At 38.4% G+C, this 25,584-nt stretch overlaps 5 protein-coding genes and 1 non-coding gene across 10 annotated transcripts in view; 2 read left to right on the top strand and 4 right to left on the bottom strand.

The window, feature by feature from the left end:
* The window catches only part of samd11 (sterile alpha motif domain containing 11), a 1,171,052-nt gene that overhangs the window by 301,793 nt on the left and 843,675 nt on the right, over positions 1-25,584 (bottom strand). The window lies entirely within an intron of this gene.
* Positions 1,978-6,976, bottom strand: zgc:195245 (uncharacterized protein LOC565483 homolog). The gene is made up of 5 exons (XM_044038139.1): positions 6,506-6,976; positions 5,091-5,118; positions 4,540-4,690; positions 4,321-4,465; positions 1,978-2,630 (listed from the first exon to the last, which is right to left on the bottom strand). Exons 1-5 carry the CDS (start codon positions 6,527-6,529, stop codon positions 2,529-2,531), a joined length of 450 nt encoding a protein of 149 aa, XP_043894074.1. The 5' UTR covers positions 6,530-6,976; the 3' UTR covers positions 1,978-2,528.
* On the top strand, positions 7,727-8,105 carry LOC122777913. Its single transcript, XR_006361381.1, has one exon.
* LOC122777135 (retinal cone rhodopsin-sensitive cGMP 3',5'-cyclic phosphodiesterase subunit gamma-like) lies at positions 9,011-10,603 on the bottom strand. 2 transcript variants are annotated; one of them, XM_044038148.1, is made up of 4 exons: positions 10,479-10,603; positions 9,816-9,930; positions 9,685-9,719; positions 9,011-9,580 (listed from the first exon to the last, which is right to left on the bottom strand). In XM_044038148.1, exons 2-4 carry the CDS (start codon positions 9,923-9,925, stop codon positions 9,504-9,506), a joined length of 222 nt encoding a protein of 73 aa, XP_043894083.1. In that variant the 5' UTR covers positions 9,926-9,930; positions 10,479-10,603; the 3' UTR covers positions 9,011-9,503. The 2 variants fall into 2 exon arrangements, with proteins under 2 accessions (XP_043894083.1, XP_043894082.1); XM_044038147.1 differs by having other exon boundaries at positions 9,816-9,927; positions 10,479-10,602.
* Positions 11,764-23,369, top strand: smc5 (structural maintenance of chromosomes 5). Its single transcript, XM_044038043.1, has 24 exons — positions 11,764-12,000; positions 12,437-12,578; positions 12,944-12,996; positions 13,251-13,413; positions 13,615-13,749; positions 14,461-14,601; positions 14,704-14,865; positions 15,319-15,390; positions 15,743-15,998; positions 16,087-16,241; positions 16,581-16,694; positions 16,793-16,887; positions 17,020-17,152; positions 17,515-17,688; positions 18,182-18,351; positions 18,773-18,896; positions 19,224-19,346; positions 20,219-20,344; positions 20,468-20,563; positions 20,914-21,018; positions 21,101-21,220; positions 21,558-21,737; positions 21,823-21,918; positions 22,718-23,369. The coding sequence occupies exons 1-24, from the start codon at positions 11,867-11,869 to the stop codon at positions 22,850-22,852; spliced, it is 3,204 nt and encodes a 1,067-aa protein (XP_043893978.1). The 5' UTR covers positions 11,764-11,866; the 3' UTR covers positions 22,853-23,369.
* Positions 23,692-25,441, bottom strand: cfap276 (cilia and flagella associated protein 276). Its single transcript, XM_044038141.1, has 4 exons — positions 25,250-25,441; positions 24,208-24,324; positions 23,996-24,111; positions 23,692-23,878 (listed from the first exon to the last, which is right to left on the bottom strand). The coding sequence occupies exons 1-4, from the start codon at positions 25,322-25,324 to the stop codon at positions 23,776-23,778; spliced, it is 411 nt and encodes a 136-aa protein (XP_043894076.1). The 5' UTR covers positions 25,325-25,441; the 3' UTR covers positions 23,692-23,775.

Raw genomic sequence — 25,584 nt, 5'->3', positions numbered from 1 at the left:
ATGGACAACCACCACCAGCCAGTTTGTTGCCTCACATATAAGTCATAAAGTCTTTTTTTCTTTTGTTTTTAATCTGTGTATGCAACTGGATTATATTAATGGTGCATTACAGAACAGGTTACAGAACAGTGTTTCACTTCAGCTGTTTTGTTGACATGAATCATAATTAGTAAAAAGAACAGCAGTGATGGAAGACCTACAAGTAAACAGTGCAACACTATAAAAATAATCCATATTAACTACATTTAAGTATTTTCTGAAGTAATACTACTCAGAAAATAACAGTATCCACACTTTAACGCTAAATTATTAGAGACATGTAATTCAAGTACAATATTTCCCGATGGAAAAAAGTAGAAACAAGTACATCATCAGTGTAGGCAGTGATGTGGAAAGTATTGAATTATTTGTTTACACCTCAATAAAACTACTTTTCAAAGAGAAATGTACGACTTAATGAATTGCATTAAGATGCTAATATTATATGAGGTAATTGAAATTATAAATCAGATATACATACATTTACATACACACGTTTTTTTTTACAACATAATGACTAATATATCAAAAAACATAAAACATACACAGCAATTCAGGATAGTCGCGTTTTGTTGCGAATACATGCGTCACTTTTACTTAAACTTTGACTTATAAATAAGCATTTTATAAAGTGGTTAAGTGGTTGTACTCATTCATCTTATGAGTGAGCTCCTTTTGGAAAAGGCGTCAGCGGAAAGTGTTTTATTTCTATATCGACTTTACACTCCTATTTTGTTTTCATAATATGCTGTAAAGCTCGTTAAAATATAGTGTCAGGGTTTATTTACCTTGTTCAGTGTCCTCTGCTCCGTCACAGCATCTTTCAAGCAGACACAGAAGCTGCTTCACTTTTTCTGCTCTGTTACTCAAACACCGACTCTGGGACATCTGTTTCAGTCAACTCCACTTTCTAAAAAAAGGGGGGGGGGGCGATTCACTGAACTGTGCTTAATTATTTACATCGTAACAAATGTCCTCTCACCTTTTCTTCTAACGTTTAAGTGTAATATCTCTCTTTAAAACTATGCACACTCACTAAAAATATTTTTGAGCGAGAAAAGTGAGATCATTTCTCAAAATCTAGGACTCTTGTTTGAATGGTTCGGTCCGACGCTGCTGACTCCGGGCACGCTCTGAGGTGAATACAGAGCACGCGCCTCGCTGAGGGGGCTTTTAATTTGAAAGGACACACAAAAGTTGAATAGCCCGAGGCAGAGTTTTGTTTAAAGAAGAAAGAGCTGCGAAAGAAAGAAAAAGACCCAGAACAGCTGGCAGCTTGGTGATGGACACCTCTCCCTTCCACCATGAAGAAGAAAATAAAATAAAAACAGTGACTAAATTGTTCGATTTGGACCAATTTTAGCCACCCTTTTCATAGAATACGTCATAACATTTATTTATTTATTTATTTGCCATTTGATTTCTTTATTTGTGTTTGAGTTTTAAGTTTATTTTGTAATTGTATGCAAACTGTAATGTATCTGTAAGAATTTATTTTATTTTATTACTTTCTTAGACTTCGTTCAAAGACTTTATCAACGGTCAGTAAATCATCTGTTGTATGTCATTAACAACGTTTAGTTGGTTCAATCCTCCTCAACTTGTAAAAATGTAATACTGGTCTGTTCTACTGTACATGTAGATATTAGTCTGACTACTTCTTTCACTATTGATCTGCCTGCTGCCAGTGGCTTCAATGATTATTCCAAATGTCTCCAGTGCTTTAACCAGGCCCTTGGGTATTCCCAGCCAATATACCCTAAAAAGCCTCCTCCAGATGGCCTGAGCTTTCTCCTCTCAACCCGTGATGGAATGAAAAGATCAACTAATTAAACAAAGTCCCATATCCATGTGAAAGAACCACAAGAGTCCTAGGGGAGAAGAGCAGCATGAAAATCAGTCCCCAGTGCTTTGAGTTGTGTCCAACAACACATTGCATCTCTGCAAACCATAAAATCTTTATTTCCACAGCACACAGACACACTGAAGATAAAACGTCATGACAAAAACGTACAAAGAGACATGTCAATCTGTAACACTCTGGGATCTCTACTGCTACAAAAACAGTTCTGTTGATAAATGTGACTGATATCAATCCCACAACAGTGGGTCTTTTTTAATAAGAGGCTTGGCCGATGAAGCATGCGGAGTTGATTTGAAAAAGACAAAAAAAGAAAGTAGGCTACATTTACCATAGAAGACATGAAAAGAAATCAGCTTGTGAGCTGTCATTTTGATTTCACTTAACAAACACAGACCCAAATATTTATATATTATAATTATAATTACCAACATTCCAACATCAGAAACAAAGTAGTGCTTGTTAAAAATATATTCTGAACATAGAATATTCTGGTATTTCTAAACAAAATTCAGAGATGAGAATCCAGATGATGCCTCTCTGATTTATTTTTATGCATCAAATGAAACAGAAAGTTTTGCGGCCACTATGGTGAGATGCGGCAGGGGCTGATAGGAGCTTTTGGGCCTCACTGCTCAGATGTCTGTGTGCGCCTCAGGTTGTCCTTCACACGGACAAACTCTGGAATCTTCTGCTGGTTCTCCCGCTGCCTGATCTCCTCTTGCTCGTACTGGAAAAATAAAGTACAAGTCAGTGTATCTGCTTTCAGCAAGTGTCATTCACTTCATACATCATCCAGCTGCTCTAGACCAAGAGCACTTTTCTACATTTCAAATAATGGTTTAAAGGGAGAGTATTACAGCCCCAGGGTGAAGAATCAGTTCCAAAATCTTGTGGCTATTTGATACCATTATACAAATGTTTCCGTTCCGGCTGTCTTTACATAAGTGAAAGTTAATGTAACAATGTCAGAGAATTCTACCACAAGCACAAGTCAACTGTGAAGTATTATTAAAAATGCACTTTAAATATTAAATTCTAATACTTATTCATTGAAATGGGCCCTGTGATGTCTAATTACTGTATGACTCTAAACCAGAGGTCACAAACCCCTGGCCCCCCTGATAAATTTCATGTGGCTCACCACTTAATAGCAACTTATAATGAGCTGTTTCTGTAAGTTTTTTTAATAGATTCATTTTGTATCATAGATATGTTTATATTGTGAACTATTTATTGTTCCATATAAAAAAACACACTTTTATTTTAAAATGATGTGAAATATCATCATGAATATTGTTATTGCGATGTCTTTTTCTCAAAAGGTTGGACTTTTTTTCACTTAAACGGCCCCCTACTGACCAAACTAGACACTCAGTGACATTTGAGTTTAAAACCCTTGCTATAGACCAGTGTATCAGACAGTAAGGAGGATGTCACTGTTAAGGAGGAGCTAAATTTAATTACTCAATATGCAGTTAGGTTGCATGAAAGGAGGATGAGAAGTCCATTAACCAGCTACAGTTGTCTTTAGTGCAGCTATTTAGCAGAAGAGTACAATATAAATATAATCATGTTCAAGTACAATATGACAGGAAATTAAAAAACTCAAAGTGACTAATGACTTTCTGTCATTAGTTTGACTCACTGCCCCTCTAACTCAGAGCCTGGTACCAACTGGTGCCCCCTTCAAATGGATAATAAAATCATGAATTTCTTGCAAGAAAGACAATATTTGCATGCTATTAGATTTGTTTTATTATTATTGTTATTATTGTTATTATTATTATTAGTAGTAGTAATAGTATTGTTGTGTTTTAAAACTTTTAAAATAGAAAACTTTTAAAAACTGTAACTCTAATTGAACATGTTAGTCCAACTTAATGGTGCTGAATTAAATTTCGTAGTTCAAATTCATAGTGACACGACCAAGATAATACTAATCGGAGAGGAATCAGTCTGCACTTGTGCCACAGTTCCCACCCTGGCTTAAAAATGGCAAAATAATAGAAGAACCAATACACAGAAGACAGCAGTAATAAATCGTGACAAAATCCGGTTCAGTACATTTGTTAAATGAATGTTAGGAATACTAGCAACTAAAGTGGAAACTGCCTAATACTAATAAGATGTAAGTGGACATATTATAGGCACCTAGTGTAGACAGATATAGGTGGACCCGCTTCTTTCAATAAATAGATTTCCCACTATTGCTTGTATACTGGGACAGTAGCCCAACTAAATGACATACTAGTCTATAACCACCATTGGTATTGGCACTGGCCATTAAAATCACAACATTTTAAACTTTTGAGGTAACACTTCCACCAACTGTGTATTCTGAGCAAAACTGAATATATTTATGTTTCACAGTTTCTAGGTTAAGGGTCTTAACCTAGAAACTGGTTTGTGCTTCAAACCTCTTGCAGCTTCTGCTGCCTCTTGTGAAGCTCTCTCTCCAGGTCTGAGGGCCGCCTCTGTGCCATCTCCTCCTCCTTGTGCAGCTCCAGCCTACGCTGCTCCAACACTCGCTTCAGCTCCGGTTTCCCCTCCGACAGCAGGCCCCTGCAGCATCAGCCACAGTTACCCACGGTGCACTGCTACATTTCAAATGCTGAGAAGATCGAAGATGTTTGTACCTTTTATGGCTGAGCAGCAGCTCCCTGTGCAGGTTCTGGTAGCTTGGTGTTTCCACTGAGGAGCCACTCAGTTTCCTGGGCTGAACAGACTCATCACCGCTCCAGTCTGCTGTGGACTGATGGAACAGCACAGGGTGACCACCAGAATTCTCTGTGAAGAACAGAGCAGTAAATGTCACTATTGACAATTTTACCCCTGAGAGCTGACAAAACTTGTCATTAAATGTTATATTGTGCATGGCCGACGTTAAATAAAGTAATTTCCTGAACTAAAATAAAAAAATAACTGAACATTTGTTCATCCTTTGAGTCACAAAGTCAAATTTAGCAAAGACAAAGATGATTTGAACTTCATAATCTGCTATTCACGTATGGAACCAGTTTGTTTTAATGTTGATAGATTCAATTGATTTATCTAGAACAATAATAAATAGGCGTCGTATTATGCCTTTCAAGTTATCTGAGGCTGCTCCACCAGTTAAAAAGGAAAAAAAAATCCAAAATGACTGAAATCAGTATTATTAAACACAATGGTTTCGATCATAAGATACCTTTTTTGTGACGCCCGTATCCTGGTTTCTGTCAGTTAAAAAGTGGAAAAAGAAGATCAGATACCGTGTTAGTCATTTTGACAGATCTAAACATGTTAACATTCATGTACTAAAGCATGTTTCTTGAATTCGATCCTCACCTGAGTGGACACAGGTTGTAATCAGATAAAGGATTAAAGAAACAGTGCCTGCTGTGTTGCGTGAGCAGGTGAGCTGCGTTTACTTGGAGCTCAAAGGTGATGTGACAGCTCCATCAGCATGTCAGAGTCCCAGGAGATAGATCTGGCTAAGCCGCGATTGACTTACTATTCAGTCATATATAAACAAGAATTTTAGTGAATATCTAATTTTTTTTACACTCAAAATGGGACGAGAACTTGGCACAACAAACTCCTGTAACACAGCCAGACAGATGCCTCTACCACACCCACTGAAACCAGATAAGTCAGAGGAAAGGGTCATATTGAGCCTGGAACAGATGGCAGATGCTGTTGTTGTCCAGCCTTTCTCAGAGACACAACAGTATATTTGTCTTATAGACTGTTCTACATATGATCTGGACAGGATTTTTTTTTGTGGGACTGTACTTTATAATATCCCTGTCACCAACATAACACCTTCATAACCTGACATGCGTCTGTGCTGGTGGAAGCCATTGTTCCAGACAGAACCTGAATGGTGGGAGGGATTCCAGCAAAACTGCTCCACCTGATGTCTCACAGCTTTTCAGACACAGACATTCTTAATTGACTAATATAATACATGATTATGAGTATGAGATGCATATCCAGTAGAGGCTAAAGGAAACATTTACTTTTAACGTTTTCATTGTCAAACGAATACTTTGCACAAAATATGTGGTCTTTCTGTTTATTGTTTATGTTTTATGTGTTTATGTTTAAGTGCAATACTCATGTTCTCCTATTCTGTAAATTGTATGTCCCTTTTGACTGTTTGTTGTCTCTGTTGTACTATGTATTGTTATGCAACAGTTGCACACACTTTGGCCCCCAAGATTTGACCATATTTTTGAAGTTCTCCATAGCAATTTGTGAATCTAGCACAGAAAGCAAAGAGAGGCTCATGAGGATCAAATATACACACTTGACTTTTTTGTTTAATATAATGTTTAAAGATGGAGTCAAATATTTGATAATAATAAGTAATTTAATAAAAACAAACCCCAATAAACTATGATGATGAATTTACAGACTGTCCCAATCACAATATACTGTTATAAGACATACACTTGTATACACGTATTGTTGATTATGATAAAATATTAGGAAATGGAACACAATCTGCTTGACATGAAATAGAAATTTGTCTCACAGTCTGGTCTATATATCTGACACCAGTCACTGACCTCTCACTCACACAGTAAAGGTTTCAGAAGACAACATGCTAGAACTCACTTTTTTTGGAGTTGACCCCTCCATGGCAGGATGGTAGAGGTCCACTGTTTCTGTTACCAGTCTAACTATTTAGTCCATTTTTGAAGGACTCACATCTCCTCATGCAGCCAGTCTGCTGTATGTGTCCCTGTTGTAATCAAGACAAACATACTGCTGTAGATGAGGGTTCCTCAGACTTGGTGTGCTGCCTTGAAGTGGTCACTGACTGGATGTAGTAGACAGTGAAATCTTATTATGCAATTCTGGATTACAACACAACCCCAACAGGTCACAGGATACAAGATTAGTTAATTGCAACTGACAGAAATGCAGCTTAAAAGCAACTGAGCACGACACTATTACCAGATTCTTCAACCAACAAGTCAATTATTCCTGACAGGAACTCCACCATCAAAAGGTTTTTCAGGTAAAACAACATGCTTATTACAACCTCAGATCAACCTGTTGCTGGAGTCAATGCCACCTGACATACGGTGAAAGGCGGGGTACATGCTGGACAGTTTGCCAGTCCAGCACAGATCAACACACAGAGATGAACAACCATTCATTCTCACATTCACACCTATATGATCAGTTTAGAGTGTCCAATTAACCTCTGTATGTTTGTGTTGTGTTCCTCCTGTGGCAGGAAACCCAGAGAAAACACACAAACACATCCTCCCCCAACACACATGCACAGATTTGTCTTTGTTATTATTTGGTGAATATAGCAATAAGATGGCATTAACATGCAAGATTTACCACACTATTTTGAATGTACTGTAACATAAAGTGTATTGTATTGTATAATATTGTATTCCAAATACAATATTACAAATTAATTGAGAATCAGAATACTTTATTAATCCTGGATGACATTTTGGGGTCACACAATTGCTCCATGCCAGATTAAGAGATATACAGTTAATCGAATTATATGTATGAAATAAATTGAAAGTAAAACGAAATAAAATACCACTTGTGAAAAACTACTTTGAACCCCAGGCGTTGTTTATACTATTTGTGTTGTTCTATTTTGTTGATTGTATTTTTCTTGTTGCTGTCTATTTTTGCTTATTCAATTTTTCATGTTCATATAGTATTATTTTATTTAAATACGATTTAAGATAAATAAATGAAAGTCGATCCCATCATTGACCACATGAGGTCACTATATTTTCTCCTTTCGTTTCCCATGATTCCATGCGGTGTTGTGTTTAAAACCCCGCCCTGCTTGTTCCGCATCTACAGAGTGAAAGGCTTGCGTGTTGTGGAACGAATGAACGTGTGCGTGGAGACTGTTTGATGGCGTTAGTGTGTAGTGTGTAGTGTGTTTGTGAGTGAATGTGCGTGAGTGTTTATTTCATTTCTGTAAAAAAAATCTACACAGTGATCTTATTTGATTCGGTCAGAGTTCGGCTCTGCTCTGACCGGAGATGATAGGAAACGCGCTCTCGAGCCTCCGCGGCGATGAGCAGCAGGCGACACGCGAACAGGGCCTTCCACTGCTTTGTGTTGTGGTAAGAGGTGATGATTCGATCAGATATACTAGTTCTGGTGGGTTTGAGGTTCACCTCAAGCTTCACGGTGGACGATGAGTAAATAAGCGATTCTGATCTCACCACAACCAAAGAGCAGTGAGGAGTAGGTGGAACGCTGTTGCACTTCTGTTAATGTGAAAGAAGGCCGCCGCCATTTTCTCGTTGTTATCAGCTGTACTTTAACCACGAGCTGTGCGTTAACCACGAGAGGTTAACGAAGGGATTCAGACTGTAAACATTCTGCAAGTTGAGACGATTCGCTGATTCTTTTTCGTTTTCTTGTTTCTTTTTCATTCGGTTGTTAAACAGCTTGTAGGCGCGTTAGCGCCACCCATGGGCTGGAGTGTGAATCAGCGAAGGGCTTTTGTAATGACTTTCAGTTTTTACAAAATTCTAATTGTGCTATCAGTGACTGGCTTAACTTTTGTAATGGCAGATTGTTTAGCAATGTCCTATACTCTTTCTTTGATTATCTCAATTGTTAAACTGATTGTACTCAATTCCCTTGTAAGTCGCTTTGGATTAAAGCGTATGCTAAATGACATGTAATGTAATGCAACATAATCACGTTATTCATACATGTTAAAGTCAATCTTTTGAGAGCGGATCTTGGATTTCATATTTGGTAATGCTCACTCATGATAGTAAATGCTGAACTTGAAATATGAAATCACTAATCAAGTCACAATCACAATATCTGCCCCCAATTCTTTCAGTCTTGTCTTTACCAAATGTATAATTGCGTTAAAGTGAAAATCAGCATATTGTGCCACATCATGACCCTCCTTGGAGTTGAGGGTTTTTGTCACTGAGCCTTTTGGCTTGTTGTGGAAAACAAAATAAAAAAAATTATGCATGTAGTAGTATTATGTGAAGAGTGATCTTTTCAATTTAGGTCAAAATGAGTGTTTTCTACATTACAACAAATTTCACTGTATATTTATCAGAAGTAAAAACACAAAGAAGGAAGAGAAATAAAATGCAATTAGTATATGCTATAATTTTACTGATCGATGCATAGATATAGTTTACAATGATTGCAGTGACTTGTTTATAGGTGTAAAGCCAATCTATACACTCCTAATTGAAGAAATGTTGATTCCAATCATCCCTACAATAGAACCCAAACATGGTACAGTGTGTTACACTTTTACACAGTGGTTGGTTTGCACAGGATGAAAAGGCAACAACAGAAACTTCCTGACGTCAGTGAGATGCTAAAACTTCAAGGTGTAGAGCATCAGCCTCGGACCGGACAGGAGTCATTCTTGGGGGCTGCTGTCCAAAAGCTTGTTCCTCCACTCATCCAGGGTTCAAGGGCTGGAAAACCCCTCTCCACTCATTAGTCATCCGAGTTGGTATCAATGTCAGACTCATTTCTCACACCTAAAATGGTGGAGAATTTGTGAGGAGGTTCTATTTAAAAAAAAGCTGCTGGATTGCAGCCACCAGGAATAACTTTCCATTTGGCACAAGTTCTAAACTACGCCAAACTGGGCCAGATCACTCAGCTCCATGTCTCCAAATGCCTCCCATGGACAGACAACCTCAGCATCTGCAGCAGATAATTAATCATGAAGTTCATGCACCATGCTTTATCAACTACATTAGAGTCATTTGCTATTAACTGTTTCACTTATTACTGTGGTCAGTAATTACCTCCAAGGCCATCCATTCCTGGGACATCATCAAATCTATGGCGAGAGAGAGAGAGAGAGGTTTCAGTTGTAATTACATTTTAAATTAAGTTTGCTGTATAGAGTTGTGTTTTTCTCTTGATTTTTACTCACCCCTTCTGTCCAGCTTTGGGAGCCTTGCTCTTAAACTGCCTGGTCTCCTTCTGCTTAAACTTGGGAGGAGAAGCCGTGTTGCTTTCAGGTTCTGCCACTGCTGCATTCATATCTGCCAAATTTTTTTTATTTATTTTTAAATGGTAAAAGAACAACAAAATACATTATAAATATAGTTATTTGTTATGACAGCTCTAGTTGACCTATTTAGATACATCCATAACTAATCCACTTAAATGTCTTAATTCATAGCTCTTGCTCCATAGTCATAATGAGATAATGTTTATTTTCAGCTCCCAGTTATGTCCTTTATGTGACCAGCTTAAGAGTTTTTAATAATACATGACCTCAGAGTGTTTTAATTGCATTACTAACCACACACTGGGTTAAATATTCTATCGTTTGTGTTATTAATAAATACTTTGTTAATACTAATCTATTCAAAGTCATACACATATTCAACAATGAACTTGAAAACTCTGAAGTATAATCTTTTCATCAATTATACAGTTGATAGGAGGCCACAGAGCAGATTAAATAACTTCACGTACACATCAACCTGTTTTACAGTCAATATTTCATAAATGTTCTCCTCACAATGACACCTCATGAACTCAGTTGGAATCTAACTTTCTAAAAGCAGGCATATTTTGAGAGACTCACCTGAGTGTTTGTTTGGTGGGAGTTTGGATTGATGAAGTGAAGCTGTTGATCAAAGGAAGAAATGCAAAACAAAGAGAAGATTCTCTTTCTTTTTGCACTCTCTCTTTTGCTGTGCTCTCCCTCGATCTCAGTGTTTATATAGGCTACCAACAGGAAGGAGTTATACACAAAGCTGATAATGAAGATGAGATGGAGTATTTTCAGGGATAATCTTAGACCATGAGAACATCTCATACATGTGGCACAGCATATTCTGCCATGCAATGACCCTCCTTGCCTCTGAAAGATGTGGGTGTTAAGAAGACATGGAGTATTTAAGCTCATTATGAGGAAACTGCTCATCTGTTATATTGTGTTTATTTATTTGAGACGTGATGAGGTCAAACAACGGTCACTGGTGGAAGAAGAAAACAGATTATAGGGTTGATAAATGTATCATTATGTAAAATATACAGATGTATCTACTGGTATACAGTGTATTTACAGGTTTATGTAGAGTTATGTACTCAGGTGTGGTTTTACAGTCAATATTCCATTACACACATGCACACACACACACAAAACGGAACAGTTTGTACTCTGAAATGTAGCTAAGGCGATGTTTACATTTTAACATTAAGTAAACAGACAGACTGACAGACAGAAAGATGGATAGATAGATAGATAGATAGATAGATTGGTGACATAAGAGCAGAAGTGGTGTGTTGTGTCTACATTTCATGACTCCACTCAACACATGTTTATATGACACAAAAAAAGAGATAAAGAATTTAATTTTATCTCCTTAGGGCAAGTATTTCTCTGCATTTGACCCATCCTAGAAGTGGGAGCAGTGGGCTGCCACACTAAGTAGCACCCGGGGAGCATTGGGAGTTGGGTACCTTGCTCAGGGGTACCCCAGCCCTTTTTGGCCAGGTGGGGTTACAATCCAATCCAATTTATTTCTAAAGCACATTTTTAAAAAAGTGCAAAGTGCAGTACACCAGATACAAAATCAACAATAAAAGGACTAAAAATGACTTTAGTAACAATTCATAAGTTAAGAAAAGCACAAGACCAGTGTGAAAAATAATAAATGTGACAGAAACAAATGAGTGATCTCATACAAACTTATTTGATGATGTGATATTTGGTTTTACTTGACTTGTTTTATAGTGTTGACTGTGTATTGTTTACCTCGTTGTGAATGTCTCACTATTTAATCTTCTCGCGATAACGAACGCTTTTTTTTTCAGTCTACGTCACTCTTTTTACACGTGACTCCCTTTTGTCCAACCAGATCTCGGCAACCGTTGGGCATGGGCAAAGCGCGCGATGACGGCGAGTAGGCATGTGTTTTTTTTTCTTGAGGAAGGCACTGGTTGTTGTCCCGTTTGTTTTCTTCAACCATGGCGGAGCCGAAGAAGCGTCAGCGACTCACTCAACTCAACAGCACCTCTCAGACGTCCAGCCATGACAGAAGCAAGGGACAGGATCGATACGTGGATGGGTCCATACTTCGCATCACCATGAAAAACTTCCTGTAAGTTCGTGCTGCTGTCAAACAACAACAATAACACCAACAACAGAGCAATGTCTCGAAATCGAAAGTGAACTGCTGAATGTTAATGCTGTCATATCTGGACTGTGAGGCCAACCTGCTTCCTATCATTATATGACCACGATAGTATATTAGCATCACTGAGTTAGCTGAGCTGCTAGAAACACAGAGAAGTGTGTTTAATTCATGTCCATGTGTCCTAAAGCATTACCACATGAGATATGAGCAAAATATCGGCACGATATCGGCAGTTATTCAAGTCAGATTTAATTTTAGAGATGTGACCAGGCCAGGCTCCATTGTCAATTTCTCTATGAAGTTCTCATTAGAGCTATTTTTATTTAGTACTTTGCAAATGTTAGTTACATGTGAATGAAGAATTGGTCAGAAGAGGAAAATCCTTTTTGTGTCTTGACAGGACCTATGACTACTCGGTGGTGAATCCTGGACCCAATCTGAACATGATTGTTGGGGCCAATGGAACCGGCAAGTCCAGCATCGTTTGTGCCATCTGTCTGGGTCTGGCTGGCAAGACCGCTATCCTGGGCAGAGGTGACAAGGTAAGCAGGGTAACACAGCTAGTGTCAGATGCATTGATTAGGGCTTTGCCTGTTTTCACAAAGTCACCGATTAAACTTAATAGCAAGGATTGTATCTATGGCTGCAACTGGGGGGGGGGGCAGTATCACTATCACAAAGTCGAGTACCTACCAATACCGATGTTAGTCTGTTTCAAAGACATAATTCTCCAACTGTGTAACAAAATAAATAAGAAATGAACAGCTCAAACATGAGCTAAAATGCTTTTGCTGATTTTTTTTACTTTTTTTACAGCAGTAGTGTCACTCAATCTTACTATTTTGAAGATGATTAAATACAGCTATGATGGCTGCCTGAATGATCGGTCTGTTCTCTTTTTCTGTAGGCGGGGCTTTACGTCAAACGTGGATGTCAAAAGGGATCTATTGAAATTGAACTGTGAGTTATGTGAAACCAATCGTGCACACACACACATTGTTGGCTCAGTTTAACCCAATTAATAAATCATTAAATATTAAGCTTATGAATTCTAGTCAGACATTTTAAAACAAAAACAGCTTTACTTTAAATTATACAGTTATTTTCCTTTTATCAATGTTACATCTGCCAGATAAGCATTTGATAAAACATTCTGTCCATTCCCCTAGAGTTATATTAAACAGGTTGTTAAATCAAACTTTTTGTCACTGAAGATATAGGGGTGGTGGAAATGTAGTGATTAACCGAGAGATCCATGCGGCGAACAACCAGTCTGCGTGGATGCTGAATGGGAAACACTGTAGCCAGAAAGCTGTGGAGGAGGAAGTTAAATCTCTGCAAATTCAAGTCAGCAACCTCTGTCAGTTTCTGCCTCAGGTATGATTTTATCATTTCATCTTGTTTATAATATGTAGAGTAATGGTTGCTAAAAGTTTCTTTAGGGCTGATTTTGCTTAATTCATCCTGTGATATGGATAGTCTGGACAGTTACACAGACAATAACAAAGGTGTGTAGTCAGCACCTTCGTGTGCTGGGTTTTCCATTTTCTTGTTGATGTGACTGGTTTGTCCACACAGGAAAAAGTAGGAGAGTTCGCCAAGATGTCCAAAATTGAGTTACTAGAAGCAACTGAGAAATCAGTGGGACCACCAGAGATGTACGAGTTCCACTGTGAGCTCAAGAACTTCAGAAACAAGGAACGAGAACTGGAGGTAAACTTTATGAAGGCGGTTATACCATTTAGACATTAAAATAAAAAATAAAACAGATCAGCGAGCTGTTATGAATGTTAGGAAATTAGGAAAAAAAGGTATTGTCAAAAAATACTTTAATTTGCTTTTTAAAAAACTACATTCTCAAACACTTATATTGTGATAATTATTGATATCGACCTTTTTTTTTGCCATGTCACCCAGCCCTATATGTTTCCATTATTTCCTAGTTATATTAAGTGAATATTGAACTGTACATCTGCCACAAAATTGCATACAAATTTGTAGTACACACCTTTGATTATTTAAAATATTGTCTTTCACATTAAAACTGGAATAGACAATATTTTATTTATCATTATGTCATTAAAACTGATCCCACAGTTTAATCATATTAATAGTATCAAAAACACGTGCATATTGATCTTGTTCACTCTTTTTTCTCCTTGATAGTGGGACTGTGGCAGAGTCAGGCACAACTCTATGGCACAAGTGAACTGTGTATCCAAGACACTGCAGTGAATAGTGTTTACCTGTTATCTTTCATGTGTTTGAAAACGCTGAGAAAAAAAGTACTTCACCAGTGTCTTGTCACTGCTGCATTTATATGACAAGTGATAAAACAGGAATCAGTCAGCGTCTTTAAAAACATCACTTTGCCTCAGGCTCCATAATCCTTTTAAATGTTGTCACTGGCTTGTTTCCCTTTAGAACGCTGTAAAAGAAAAAGCCAGCTTCCTCGAGAAGGCCAAACAGAGGAATGAGAGGAACAAAATCGATGTTAACCGTTACTATGAAAGGAAGAGGCACCTGGACAATGTCGAACTGCTTGATAAGAAGAAACCGTGGGTGGTGAGTGGTTGAATTGAAACACTGTTCACAATGAAGGGATGCAAATTAGCAGTCAGTGTAAAATTGAATTGACTGATTTCGCTCCCCTCTTGTGTTTATTAGGAATATGAAACCAATCGTAAGGATCTTGAGCAGGTGAAAAGGGAGCGAGATGAGGCCAGAAGGCAGCTCTTGACTCTGAGGCAGGCCCAGGCGCCCATGATGAGGAAGCTTCAGCAGATTGATGAACAGCTGAAGCCCGCTGAGGCACAAATGAAGGCGAAGGTAAGAAAGCAAATATTGTGACACTGAGTGATATTTCTGCAGTATTGCATTTGTGTCCTATGGAAATATGTTGCACTATTTCTTAAAGAGGTGTAAAGGCTTAAATGAAGTGCGTTTCCCATTACTGTGTTTAGAGCAGGGGTCTCAAACTCGCAGCCCATGGGCCACATGCGGCTACCCAGGCGATGTCCTGTGGCCCTACATTTACTATGAAGTTATAATGAGAACTGGCCCATGGCCAACAGTGGACATTTTCACTATAACACTAATTTATTAAATGTCTTAAATTCAACATTAAATTATAAGCTTGTCTAGTATTTTAATTACAATTGTCTGCACATTCTTAATTTAATCCCCCCCCACACACACACACACTTTCATTCTTGCGATATAATGAAATTAACGATAGTGTTGCATCCCTAGTCAAGATAAGATGATCTTTACTTTGTTCAGACTGCTGCCATCAAAGAAGCCTCGAACAAGTGCAAACAGAAACAAGACCAGTTGGACCAAAAAAACAAAGAGGTGAGATTTTTTCATACGGATTCACTTTTTCCAAACATAAAAATGATGAAAATGTGTAATATACGATCTTTGCAACTTACGTAAGCCATTTGGTTTTGTTTTATTAAATAACTTGTTATAAACAGTAAACGTGAGAGAGTCAAATTTCATTTTGTGGAAATTATTAGTTCTCCATATTTATTTTTAAGATTAATTTAGCACTTCTTTAACTTCCTTCCAGCTTTGTATCAGTGATCAGCATTGCTTTGTTCCTTATACAGTTGTCTATGTTGATACTCTTTCCTTTTATCACAGATGCAGCAGTTACCTGCAGTAGTGTTTCTTTATAATACGTGCCACCTTTTCTCTGCAGATTGACACTATTAAACAGAAACTGAACCTGAAGCAAACAGAGGAGGAGGATCACCAGAAGCGAATCAGTAACACCAGGCGGACCATTGAAGACTTGAAGGCTGAGCTTGCCAAAGTTGGTGATCAACCTGACGTGACACCACAGATCAACGCGATCAACGTCGAGCTGAGACAAATCCAGCAGGAGAGGGCCAAGATTGAAGGAGAGAAGACTGACCTTCGTAGGGAGAGGGAGAACCTCTTTGCCGAGTCCCGGAGTAAGTGTCCTCTGGATCTTTTCATATCGAACATTACAATGCTGCTTCATGTTAGTGTTTCGTGAACATTTTTCCTTCCTATTGCCAGTGTTGGAGAAAAAACTCAATGACATGAACAACATGATGAATGCCAAAGAGGAGAAGCTGCGGGGATGCCACAGAGACACACACACTGCTCTCCAGTGGCTCAGAAGAAACAGAAACTTGTTTGTTGGGAATGTGTATGAGCCCATAATGCTGATGGTGAGTCCCAGTTTACCATATGGGAAGTACTTCACTTACCCAAAGTACCCTATGTTTAGTATTGTTTTGAAACATTTGCTGAAGGGTTTTTTATTTGTCAAATACTGTATACAAAAGCAAACATACCCTCTGTTTCCTCAAGTTTTCTCATAACAATGATGAGAAAACCCCCTCAAATAAAGTAAGAAAGCTGATGAAGTGAGTCAGGCCAGTTTGTTAAGAAAAGATGGACTAACATTTTCCCTTCAGAAACTGAAGCTTGGTTGGTTCAATGACCAGTGTGATGCTGATGGAGCCTTAATGCTTATTCTTTTTTGTCTTGGGCGTCATCATCATCAGATAAACGTGAAAGACCCTCGTTTTGCCAAGTATGTAGAAAATCACATCCCATTCCGTGATCTGCGGGCGTTTGTCTTCCAGAGGAAAGACGACATGGAAAAGTTCATGACTGAGGTCAGTGTGCTTCAATGCAAATTGTAGTTAACTTTAATGGTTTTAAACCCCTACCCCCCAAAAATGACAAATTAAACATTTACTGTCTTTATCCTTAGGTTCGTGATGGAATGAACTTGAAGGTGAATTCAATTTCTGCTCCGGAGAAATCATGTTCTCAGCAACAGTCGTCCCGGAATATCGAGTCCCTGAAGTGAGAGAATATTGATTTGTTTGTCTCCATCTATTGATTTGTGTAATTGTGTGTCTAACTGTGACCGTTGCTTTTCTGTTTTTATTCATACTTTTATATTTGAGTTAAACAAACATATTTTTAATTTTGCAGACGTTTTGGGTTCTACATCTACCTGCGTGAGATGTTTGATGCTCCCGATGAGGTGATGAGTTACCTCTGTCACCAGTACAAAGTGCATGATGTCCCTGTGGGCAATGATCAAACCAAAGCCATGATAAAAACGGTACGCTTTTTTCTCCATCGTAATCCACAGTTTCAGAACCCACCAACGGGTATAATTCATGCATGTTATTTAAAATACAGAGAAATATTGTGATATTGATGACGATGTAAACACAACTCACTCATTTAATTACATACACTTACATCCTCTTGATCAAGTGCCCATGAGGCACACACTCACACTGCCAGAAAAAAGTCTACATAGCAAGAAAACACGATACATAAGATAGATAACAATCTGATGCCAAATACATCATTTACTGAATTAGAACATTAACTGGACCGTTTTAATCAATGAAGTGTGTTATTACAATTTGGGTGTACATTAATATTTCCACTAATTGCTGTATTTTTCTCTCTAAGGTCATTGAGGAGCCTTACCTCCGCGTGTTATACACAACAGAGGAGAGATACATGGTGAAAAGGTCTTTTTACTCCAACAAGATCAACACCAGTAACTCTGCAGTGTATCCTTCTCAGTTGCTCACCATCACCTTGGACGCTGAAGAAAAACGGAAGCTGGAGCAGCAGATAAAGGTCAGACACGGGATGCTTTCCCTCAGCTCTAGGGTTTTGTAAATGTGAAAGCTTGCATTTCTATAAATGAACACCAATTAAAGTAGCAATGCACGATATTGTACTTTTTGCTGATGTATATATACACACATACATATATATATATATATATATATATGTGTATATATATATATATATGTATAAGTTCTTCCCTGTGCCCAAGTGCAGAGGTGATTTGGTCTCCTGTTGTGAAATTAACATAATATTTTTCATACTCATGTTGCAGCAGATGTGGATATACGTTTTCTTCATTAAGCAAAATAAATAAATGTCGTAAAGTTTTAGGGGCGCCAGCATAGAAGTCAAAGTAGTAGCAGCTTATTTAACCTAATGTTGTTTGCCGATATCCCATGATACATTTTAAAGCCAATATCTGCCGATACTGATATCATGCCGATAATGTCATGCATCCCTAAACTGAAGGAATGTGTAATAAGAGTTTAATTGTGAACAGGATTGTGAGCTGAAGTCACGAGACATTGATGAACAGATGAAGGCCCTGCAGAAGGAGGCCGCCAACCTGGATCGCCGTGACAATGAATTGTTGGCGGAGAAGAAGCGTCTGTCTGAACTAAAGGGCAAAAAGAGACAACTGGAGCAGAAAATTAGTACCAGACAAGACAGGTAAATCTGTCGTGTTTTCCTGTCAGAGAGTTTTCCTCTCTGTCATATCATGTGTTTACAGCATAGCTTAAATATTGGATGATGGCTCTTAGGAGACATTGAGTTTCTATTTCATTGTAGGATTGCTTACACAATTGTGACATTTTACACAAATGCAATGGTGCTTGTGTTGCTTCAATTACACCATTAAAATGGTGACTTGGAGTTGGGCTGAACTGAACTATTTTGGGTGATGTTGGTGTTACTATTACTCACATTTCTGTAATTCTGTGTGCTTGACTGGCCAGTGAGAGACATGAGGGGAGGAAATGCAATGTAACCAAGTAGACCAATCAGAGAGATGTTGCTCTCTGTATCGATTCTACTTTGAAGTTAATGGTAAATAATAAGAATTATTTGAACTCCCTCCTCATGTGTTTAGTCTCAGACAGATGGAGCAAAGTGTCATCGATCTGAAGAAGATTGAACAGGAGACCAAAGAGAAAATTGCGGCGGTCAATTCTCTCAAGGTTAAAATAGTCTCAGCGTTCATGGTCCAGATGAAGGTATGGATAAATACAATTCTGCATGTCATGTGTTTTTTTTCTCATTTTTACTTGTTAACATGTTAAGTAAAAAGGAGCTGTTGTTTTTTCCATGTTTGATATTTTCTTTCTCCATAACTCTGCCTTACAGAGGTACTGTTATATCTTACATTGTAACAGTGAGAAAGACAATGATTCTGTGATAAAAGATTTTTTAAGGATATTGCTTTTTCATGACTAATAATAAAAACACACGCCTTTCCTCGTGGTTTGTCTGTACAGTTTTTCTGTCCTCTGTTGTTTGAATGCCATTCACCTTGTTTCTGCCTTTCTGTCCACCTTCTTTAGCTGAGAACTAAGCTGAGTATGGAGAAGGTGTACCTGGCTTTGGAGACGGTGGCGCTGACAGCGGAGAAGACCAAGCAAGAGAACGACTGCAGAGCAGGTGCCTCTGAACTTAAAACCATAGATGTAAGTATTTCGCACACACAACCATGTACTTGTACAACAACATGGAGGCAAAGTCATTATTCCTCTCAGAGAAACCACAGAGTCAAAGTTCCTGTCCCTGCTGTTATACTTCTTTAGATAGATAGAATACTGGAGGAGTGGAACACCCATGCATGCACACACATACACATACACCCTTACAATTTAGTTGGGACCAAAGCAGTTAAATGTTGCTTTTAATCAGTGCTTGTGAAGTGAAGATACTCCAGTATCAAACCATTTGTTTAACAAACATGTAGAGAAACAATATTTTCACCATTTTGGTGAATTTGAGGAACACTGGTTTAACTACAGTCCTGCTCTCCTAGTCCCTCTGTCTGCATCAGTGGTACTTGGAGTCTCACAGCAGGAGTCTACTCTTCGTACTGTTCTTTTTCTCCAATTCATGTCCTCATCTTTAACAATTTTAAAGTATAGTAAGCAAGTAAACCAAAGGCAGTAGTGAGGGAGCAGACCAGTGGAACAGACACTGTTTTCAGTCTTTACTACATTACTTCTTCACCATTCTTCCCCACATGTTCTCTGATATATGTGTGAAGAGGAGAAATTTGTTTTTGTAATGCAAATTTCTGTTCCTTCTGTCACCGTGAGAAAATGCGTGTCTTACTGTTCCAACATTCTTTCACTGTGCCATCCTTATCGCCTGATACCTCCCTTCACCTGCTCTTTTTCTGCTTCCTCTGTTCTCATGCTCACCAGAGATCTTGACCTTCTCTCTTTCTTGGGATAAATAAAATAACACAGGATCTTGGTGTTTGCAGACTTTTTTTTTTTTTAGCAATCATTTCCATAACAGCTTTACATGGTCTTCAAGTGTTGACATGTTCTTGCAGCAAATGTGCAACCGTCTGGAGCAGAGGAAGGTGCAGCTGACAGAACAATGCAAAGGCCATTTGAGGAGAGCAAAGTCCATCTGTGGGATGCAGTCTAACGACTCTTTGCCCGAAGACCTGTGTAAGGTTAGAGTTTGCCAGTCTTCTCGCGGAAACGGACACATTCTGTAGGATATGAGGAGGCCTTTTAAAATAATCATTATTAACAAATATTTTATAAAATGATAATGGTTTGTCATGTTAATTTAGGCTTTCAGCAAGCTGCCGAACACACTGGATGAGATTGATGCCTTGTTGAATGAGGAGCGGTCCAGAGCTGAATGCTTCACTGGCCTGAGTGAAAATGTAAGAGCACACATGAGTTAGTGGCACAAGTTGGGCTTCATGTTTTTTTTGTTTTTGTTTTTTTTTTATAAATAGTTATCACTGAATTCCCAGAAGGCAGTAAGACATTTTTATCTTTCTCTTGCTCAGAATGATCTAAATGGGAGTATCTTCCACAAAGTATTGGTTAATTCATTCTTTCATTCATGGGGCCCATTATATGACTGATTGTTATGTGATTGTGATTTGAAATCCTTTGAAACTGCCTTTTATAGTGCAGTATATAAGTGCCATCAGACTGTTTTTATGCCTATTCATTTAATCAATTTGGCTTGGTTACTTTTGCTGGGTTAATTATCTCTGCGGTGAAGGTTGTTGATGAGTACAACAGAAGAGACCAGGAGATCAAACATCTGGAGAAAGAGCTGGAAGATAAGAGCACTGCACTGAACGCCTACCGGCAAAACATATCGGAGGTATGTGACCACATTATTGTCAGAATCCTGAATGGCTGTCCTGTGCATGTATGTGTGTACACTGATGTTGTTTGTGTCGCAGGCTAAGAATCGCTGGCTGAACCCTCTGAAGCAGCTTGTCGAACAGATAAACGTCAAGTTCAGTGACTTCTTTCGCTCCATGCAGTGTGCAGGAGAGGTCGATCTGCACACAGAGAATGAGGTAATAAATGCAGATGTGCTCTCTGGATCTGATCTCTTGGGGCAAAGGAAAATCATAAAATTGTGTTTAACATGGATGTGTTAATTGTAAGACTTTAAGATTTAACCTTTTGATATCTATAGTCTGTTCAACACATACTACATGTCCTCCTTGTGGGATTAATAAAGGACTATCGTAAGCATGGTCTTATCTCACAAATGTATTGTTCTGCTATCAAATGATATTTATTTTTTTTTATGCACAGTTCTCAACATATTAAATGTGCTATATTTGAAACAGGATACAGAACCTTTGAGATAATTAAATCAAACCAACAGCTGTTGTTTGTCCTCTGCAGGAAGAGTACGACAAATATGGGATCCGCATTCGGGTTAAATTTCACAGCAGCACGCAGCTTCACGAGCTGACAGCCCACCACCAGAGCGGAGGAGAACGTAGTGTCTCCACAATGCTTTACCTCATGGCCCTGCAGGAGCTCAATCGCTGCCCGTTTAGAGTGGTGGATGAGATCAACCAGGTTACACACACACACACAAATACACCACAACAGTCGCTGCGTACGTATGTAGAAGATACGAAGTCTGTTTGTCTTCTGTGTGTAGGGAATGGATCCCGCCAACGAGAGGAGAGTGTTTGACATTGTCGTTCGTACAGCCTGCAAAGAGACGACATCCCAGTACTTCTTCATAACTCCAAAAGTGAGTGTTTGTACCTGCTGGAAAACATGAATCTTTGATATTGTATTAACATCCGTCCTTAGTGAGTCGCTCATAAGCACCGGTCCAAATGCTTCACATCATAAAAACCACAGAATTAGAGACGGATGTGACCCCATTCTTTTACATTATTGTGTGAAGACAAAAATCTATTTTTGGGACACGACTCTGCTGAAGAGAATGTCCCACTCCAACAGAAAAAGTATGAGATCCACTGCTCTATGCCAATGTGTAACAGCACACTAATGCCACCTATGGACTAGGTTGCTGAACTGCATACAGCTTTGGTTGTTCATGTGGTTTTGTTGGAATTTAGGATATATGTGCAAGTTCAATTCGGCTCATCAGTTGTGTTTCTTATCCGTTACAATTTTTGAATCCAGTACAGTAAAAAAAAAGAAAGAGGGTCAGTTATAATAATCTTTGAATGCCTCGAGTGTCGAGTTTAACAGCCACAATCTTGTTATGGGCATTATTAACCTTTTTAGGTTCTTGGTTCCTAACCTTACTTTGAGTCTGGGTGCATCTGATTGCCAGGTGTGAAGAGGTAAACTTGTGCTGTCCAATCGAGATAGAATCTCTCTAAATAGATGACATTAGGTTTGAATGAATGTTAATGTGTAAATAAACAGGTGACCCTGTCAGCGTCGTGTTCACTTGTTGACTTTTGCCCACGCACACTGGCTACAACAAATCTGTACAGATGCTCTATTGTATATGTGCACCCAAGAGAGTCTGCGCTCTTCATTTGCCTGAACCGTCTCTTCTGCTGTGTCTTCAGCTGCTACAGCATCTTCAGTACGCTGATGAGATGACCATCCTGTGTGTCCACAACGGTCCTTACATGCTTCCTCCGAGCCAGTGGGACGAGAAAACGATCATCATACGGTCCCGCCAAAGAAAAGCCCGGGCATGAATCCACCAGGCTGAACCTGACTTGCATGGATTCACTCAATTTTCAGGTCACAGAGTTCAGAATGTAAGACTAAAACTAAAAGTTTATGTAGCCATTACATGACCAAGGCCCCCTTTACACCTGGCATTAGAGTAACAATCCATCCTCAATGCGTCTTGGGTGTATTTCCACCTTTACTGTGCTATCCGATTGTAATCCGGTGATCAGGTATAAAGGGGGTTTAAGGACATTTCTTAATGAACCTCTGAATTGTAAAGTCATTTTGTAATCTTGGAATGGTCTTTAAAGGAGGAATGATGTTCTGTCACTTTTAGATTATTTGCTTCAGATGGGTTGGACATTTTTAAAGTCAGGGTTACTTAAAGCAGAAATTGCAGTGAGCATATTATGTTCCATAATTTTTACATTTGTCTGTTAATGCACAGTAATATACAGTTCAGTTATTTTCCCTCAACTGTAGTTATGCATATTTGTATACTTGAATAATTAAATAAAGTTCTGCTGCTTCTATTGTAAATGGGCATGTTGCATTCGTTTCTAATGTTCATTAAATATCTGATACCTTGTATGCTTAACTTAAACCTACAATATTAAGTTGGTAATGATGATTTATTTTTGCTTTAAAAATAAATCCATGCTACTGTTTCAAACACTAAAGGGAAATTGGGGATGTGTTATTAAGTAACATCACCTAAGTGCATTCAACTTCTATTTGACCATTTTAATATTCCATCAGTGATGTGTATTAATTTAATTTGTCTTTTATTTGATAAAAGACACGGTGTTAGTATTTAGGGAACATTATGTTCACTGGGTTTAGGCTGAACTACACCAATCAATCACAAGTGTTGTTTGATTTATTAATGGCAGTTGATAATAAGACGCTATTTATTCTGATGATACATTTGTGAATTATCACTTCTTCACTTGATGCTGTAAATGGAGCGCCTCTGTGGGTCGACCCACACTCTCGTGTCCTCGTCTTCCATATGTGGCTTGTCCTGACAGTTTATGTTTTCCGGTTTCCTGCAAATGAATATGGAAAATGATAAGTTAACATTGTTCATTTGCTTCCTGGAATGCCACTGTCTGCACAGTGACACTGGACATGCACCACACCAGTGTAACATCACGATCACCCACCTATTCTCCTCAGAAAGGGTTGCCTTCTGGTACAAAATCTGGTTCTTATTTGGGAAAAAGTCCTTGTTGTGATCATAGACCGACTTCAGCTGGAAATCAAGGCTGTCGTTTGGAGCCTGAGGTCAAGAAAGAAGTGCATCCGTTTATTTCTGTACTACAGATTTTTGCCTTAAAAACATTGCTGATGTTTCAGAATTTTTTCTGAAACTTACCTGATACCCTTGGAGCATGACACTCCGTTGGGTGCTGGCAAACGTGGCTTTATCATGGAGGCGGCTCCAGGGTTCATCTGTTTGGGCCATGTGTGTTGGTTTCTGATATGTTTTTCTCTTTATGTTGGAGAGAAGGAGGAAAAGTAAACTCAAATTTAAAAAGGAAAGTTGGTCTGTTTGATGAAAAAACCCTTAATCTTAAGGTTTTTAAGAATTTACTAGAGAATGTCAAGTTTTCCTAAAGTAAATATGCAGTACATTACAGTATAACCCTTGTTGTGATCTACTGTATTGTTAAGGACTGAGTCACATTGCTTTTTGTGGGCAGCCCATGGTCAAGAGGAAGGGAATTGGGGTCATAACCGGATGGTTGCTGGTTCAATTCTAGGACGTGACCAGTGCTGGGGTGCTCCTGACCAAGGCACCTAATCCATCATTGCCCTGTTTGTGTCTGTTCACGACTGGTGTGTAATAAGGATGGATCAAATTCACTATCACTAATTGGTGTGTGTGAAATTCTAATTCTTTTAAGTTTTGTATTACAGCTTGTTTTTGAATTTTGGCTAAAATGCAATGTTTTGTCAGTGAATTGTTGCATAAAAATGCTTCCCCTAATGGTTTTATACTGATGTGTATCACTTTGACTCAATTGATCACAGGCAAAGTTCATCAGGTCTCCAAAAGCAGATTAACAGAGCAGCTGAATGTGAGAATATGTACCATGATGAAGAAAGCCTCAAATCCCACAAAGGGTTTAAAAATGAGGTCTGTGTTATAATCAATCATAAAAATGAATCCTGGTATGAAAATCTATATTTAAATCTATATTATAACCTTCAATATCTAAATGTTGTGTTACCTACATGTTATATATATTCCTAAACTGGGTTAAGTTAATTATGAGACGAATAAAACAAATCCATATTAATATCACAACATAAATGATTTCCAATATCAAACACACTAGTCAGATGGTGATTTAGTGAATAAAGCACATTTAAATCTTTCAAAACAAAGTTCTCTCAGATAATGAATCACTTACCTGCTGCGGCCTGAAACCACTTAAGGTCAAATCCTCTTCAAACTTTGGAGAAGAGAAAGGATTCCGGCCTGACATCTTTACCTCGACGCTCAGCGTGGAAAGAAAAAGGGAAAGAGAGAAAGAAAAGGAAAAACCAAAACTTACGTTTACAACCTGGTTTCTAAGCAACCTTCAAACTTCCGGTTAAATCTTTCAAAATAATTGTGGACGAACGCTTCCTTTGCCTCGAAATAAATGTCGATACCAAACCACGTGTTTACAAGTGGTTACATAAATATCTATGAATGAATGAATAAATAATACACGAATAACATTTAATAATCTATAGGACTACA

Source organism: Solea senegalensis, linkage group LG11 (assembly GCF_019176455.1).
Source record: "Solea senegalensis isolate Sse05_10M linkage group LG11, IFAPA_SoseM_1, whole genome shotgun sequence".
In the NCBI taxonomy this organism is placed as follows: Eukaryota; Metazoa; Chordata; class Actinopteri; order Pleuronectiformes; family Soleidae; genus Solea; species Solea senegalensis.
This window is presented reverse-complemented; position numbering and strand designations above follow the sequence as displayed.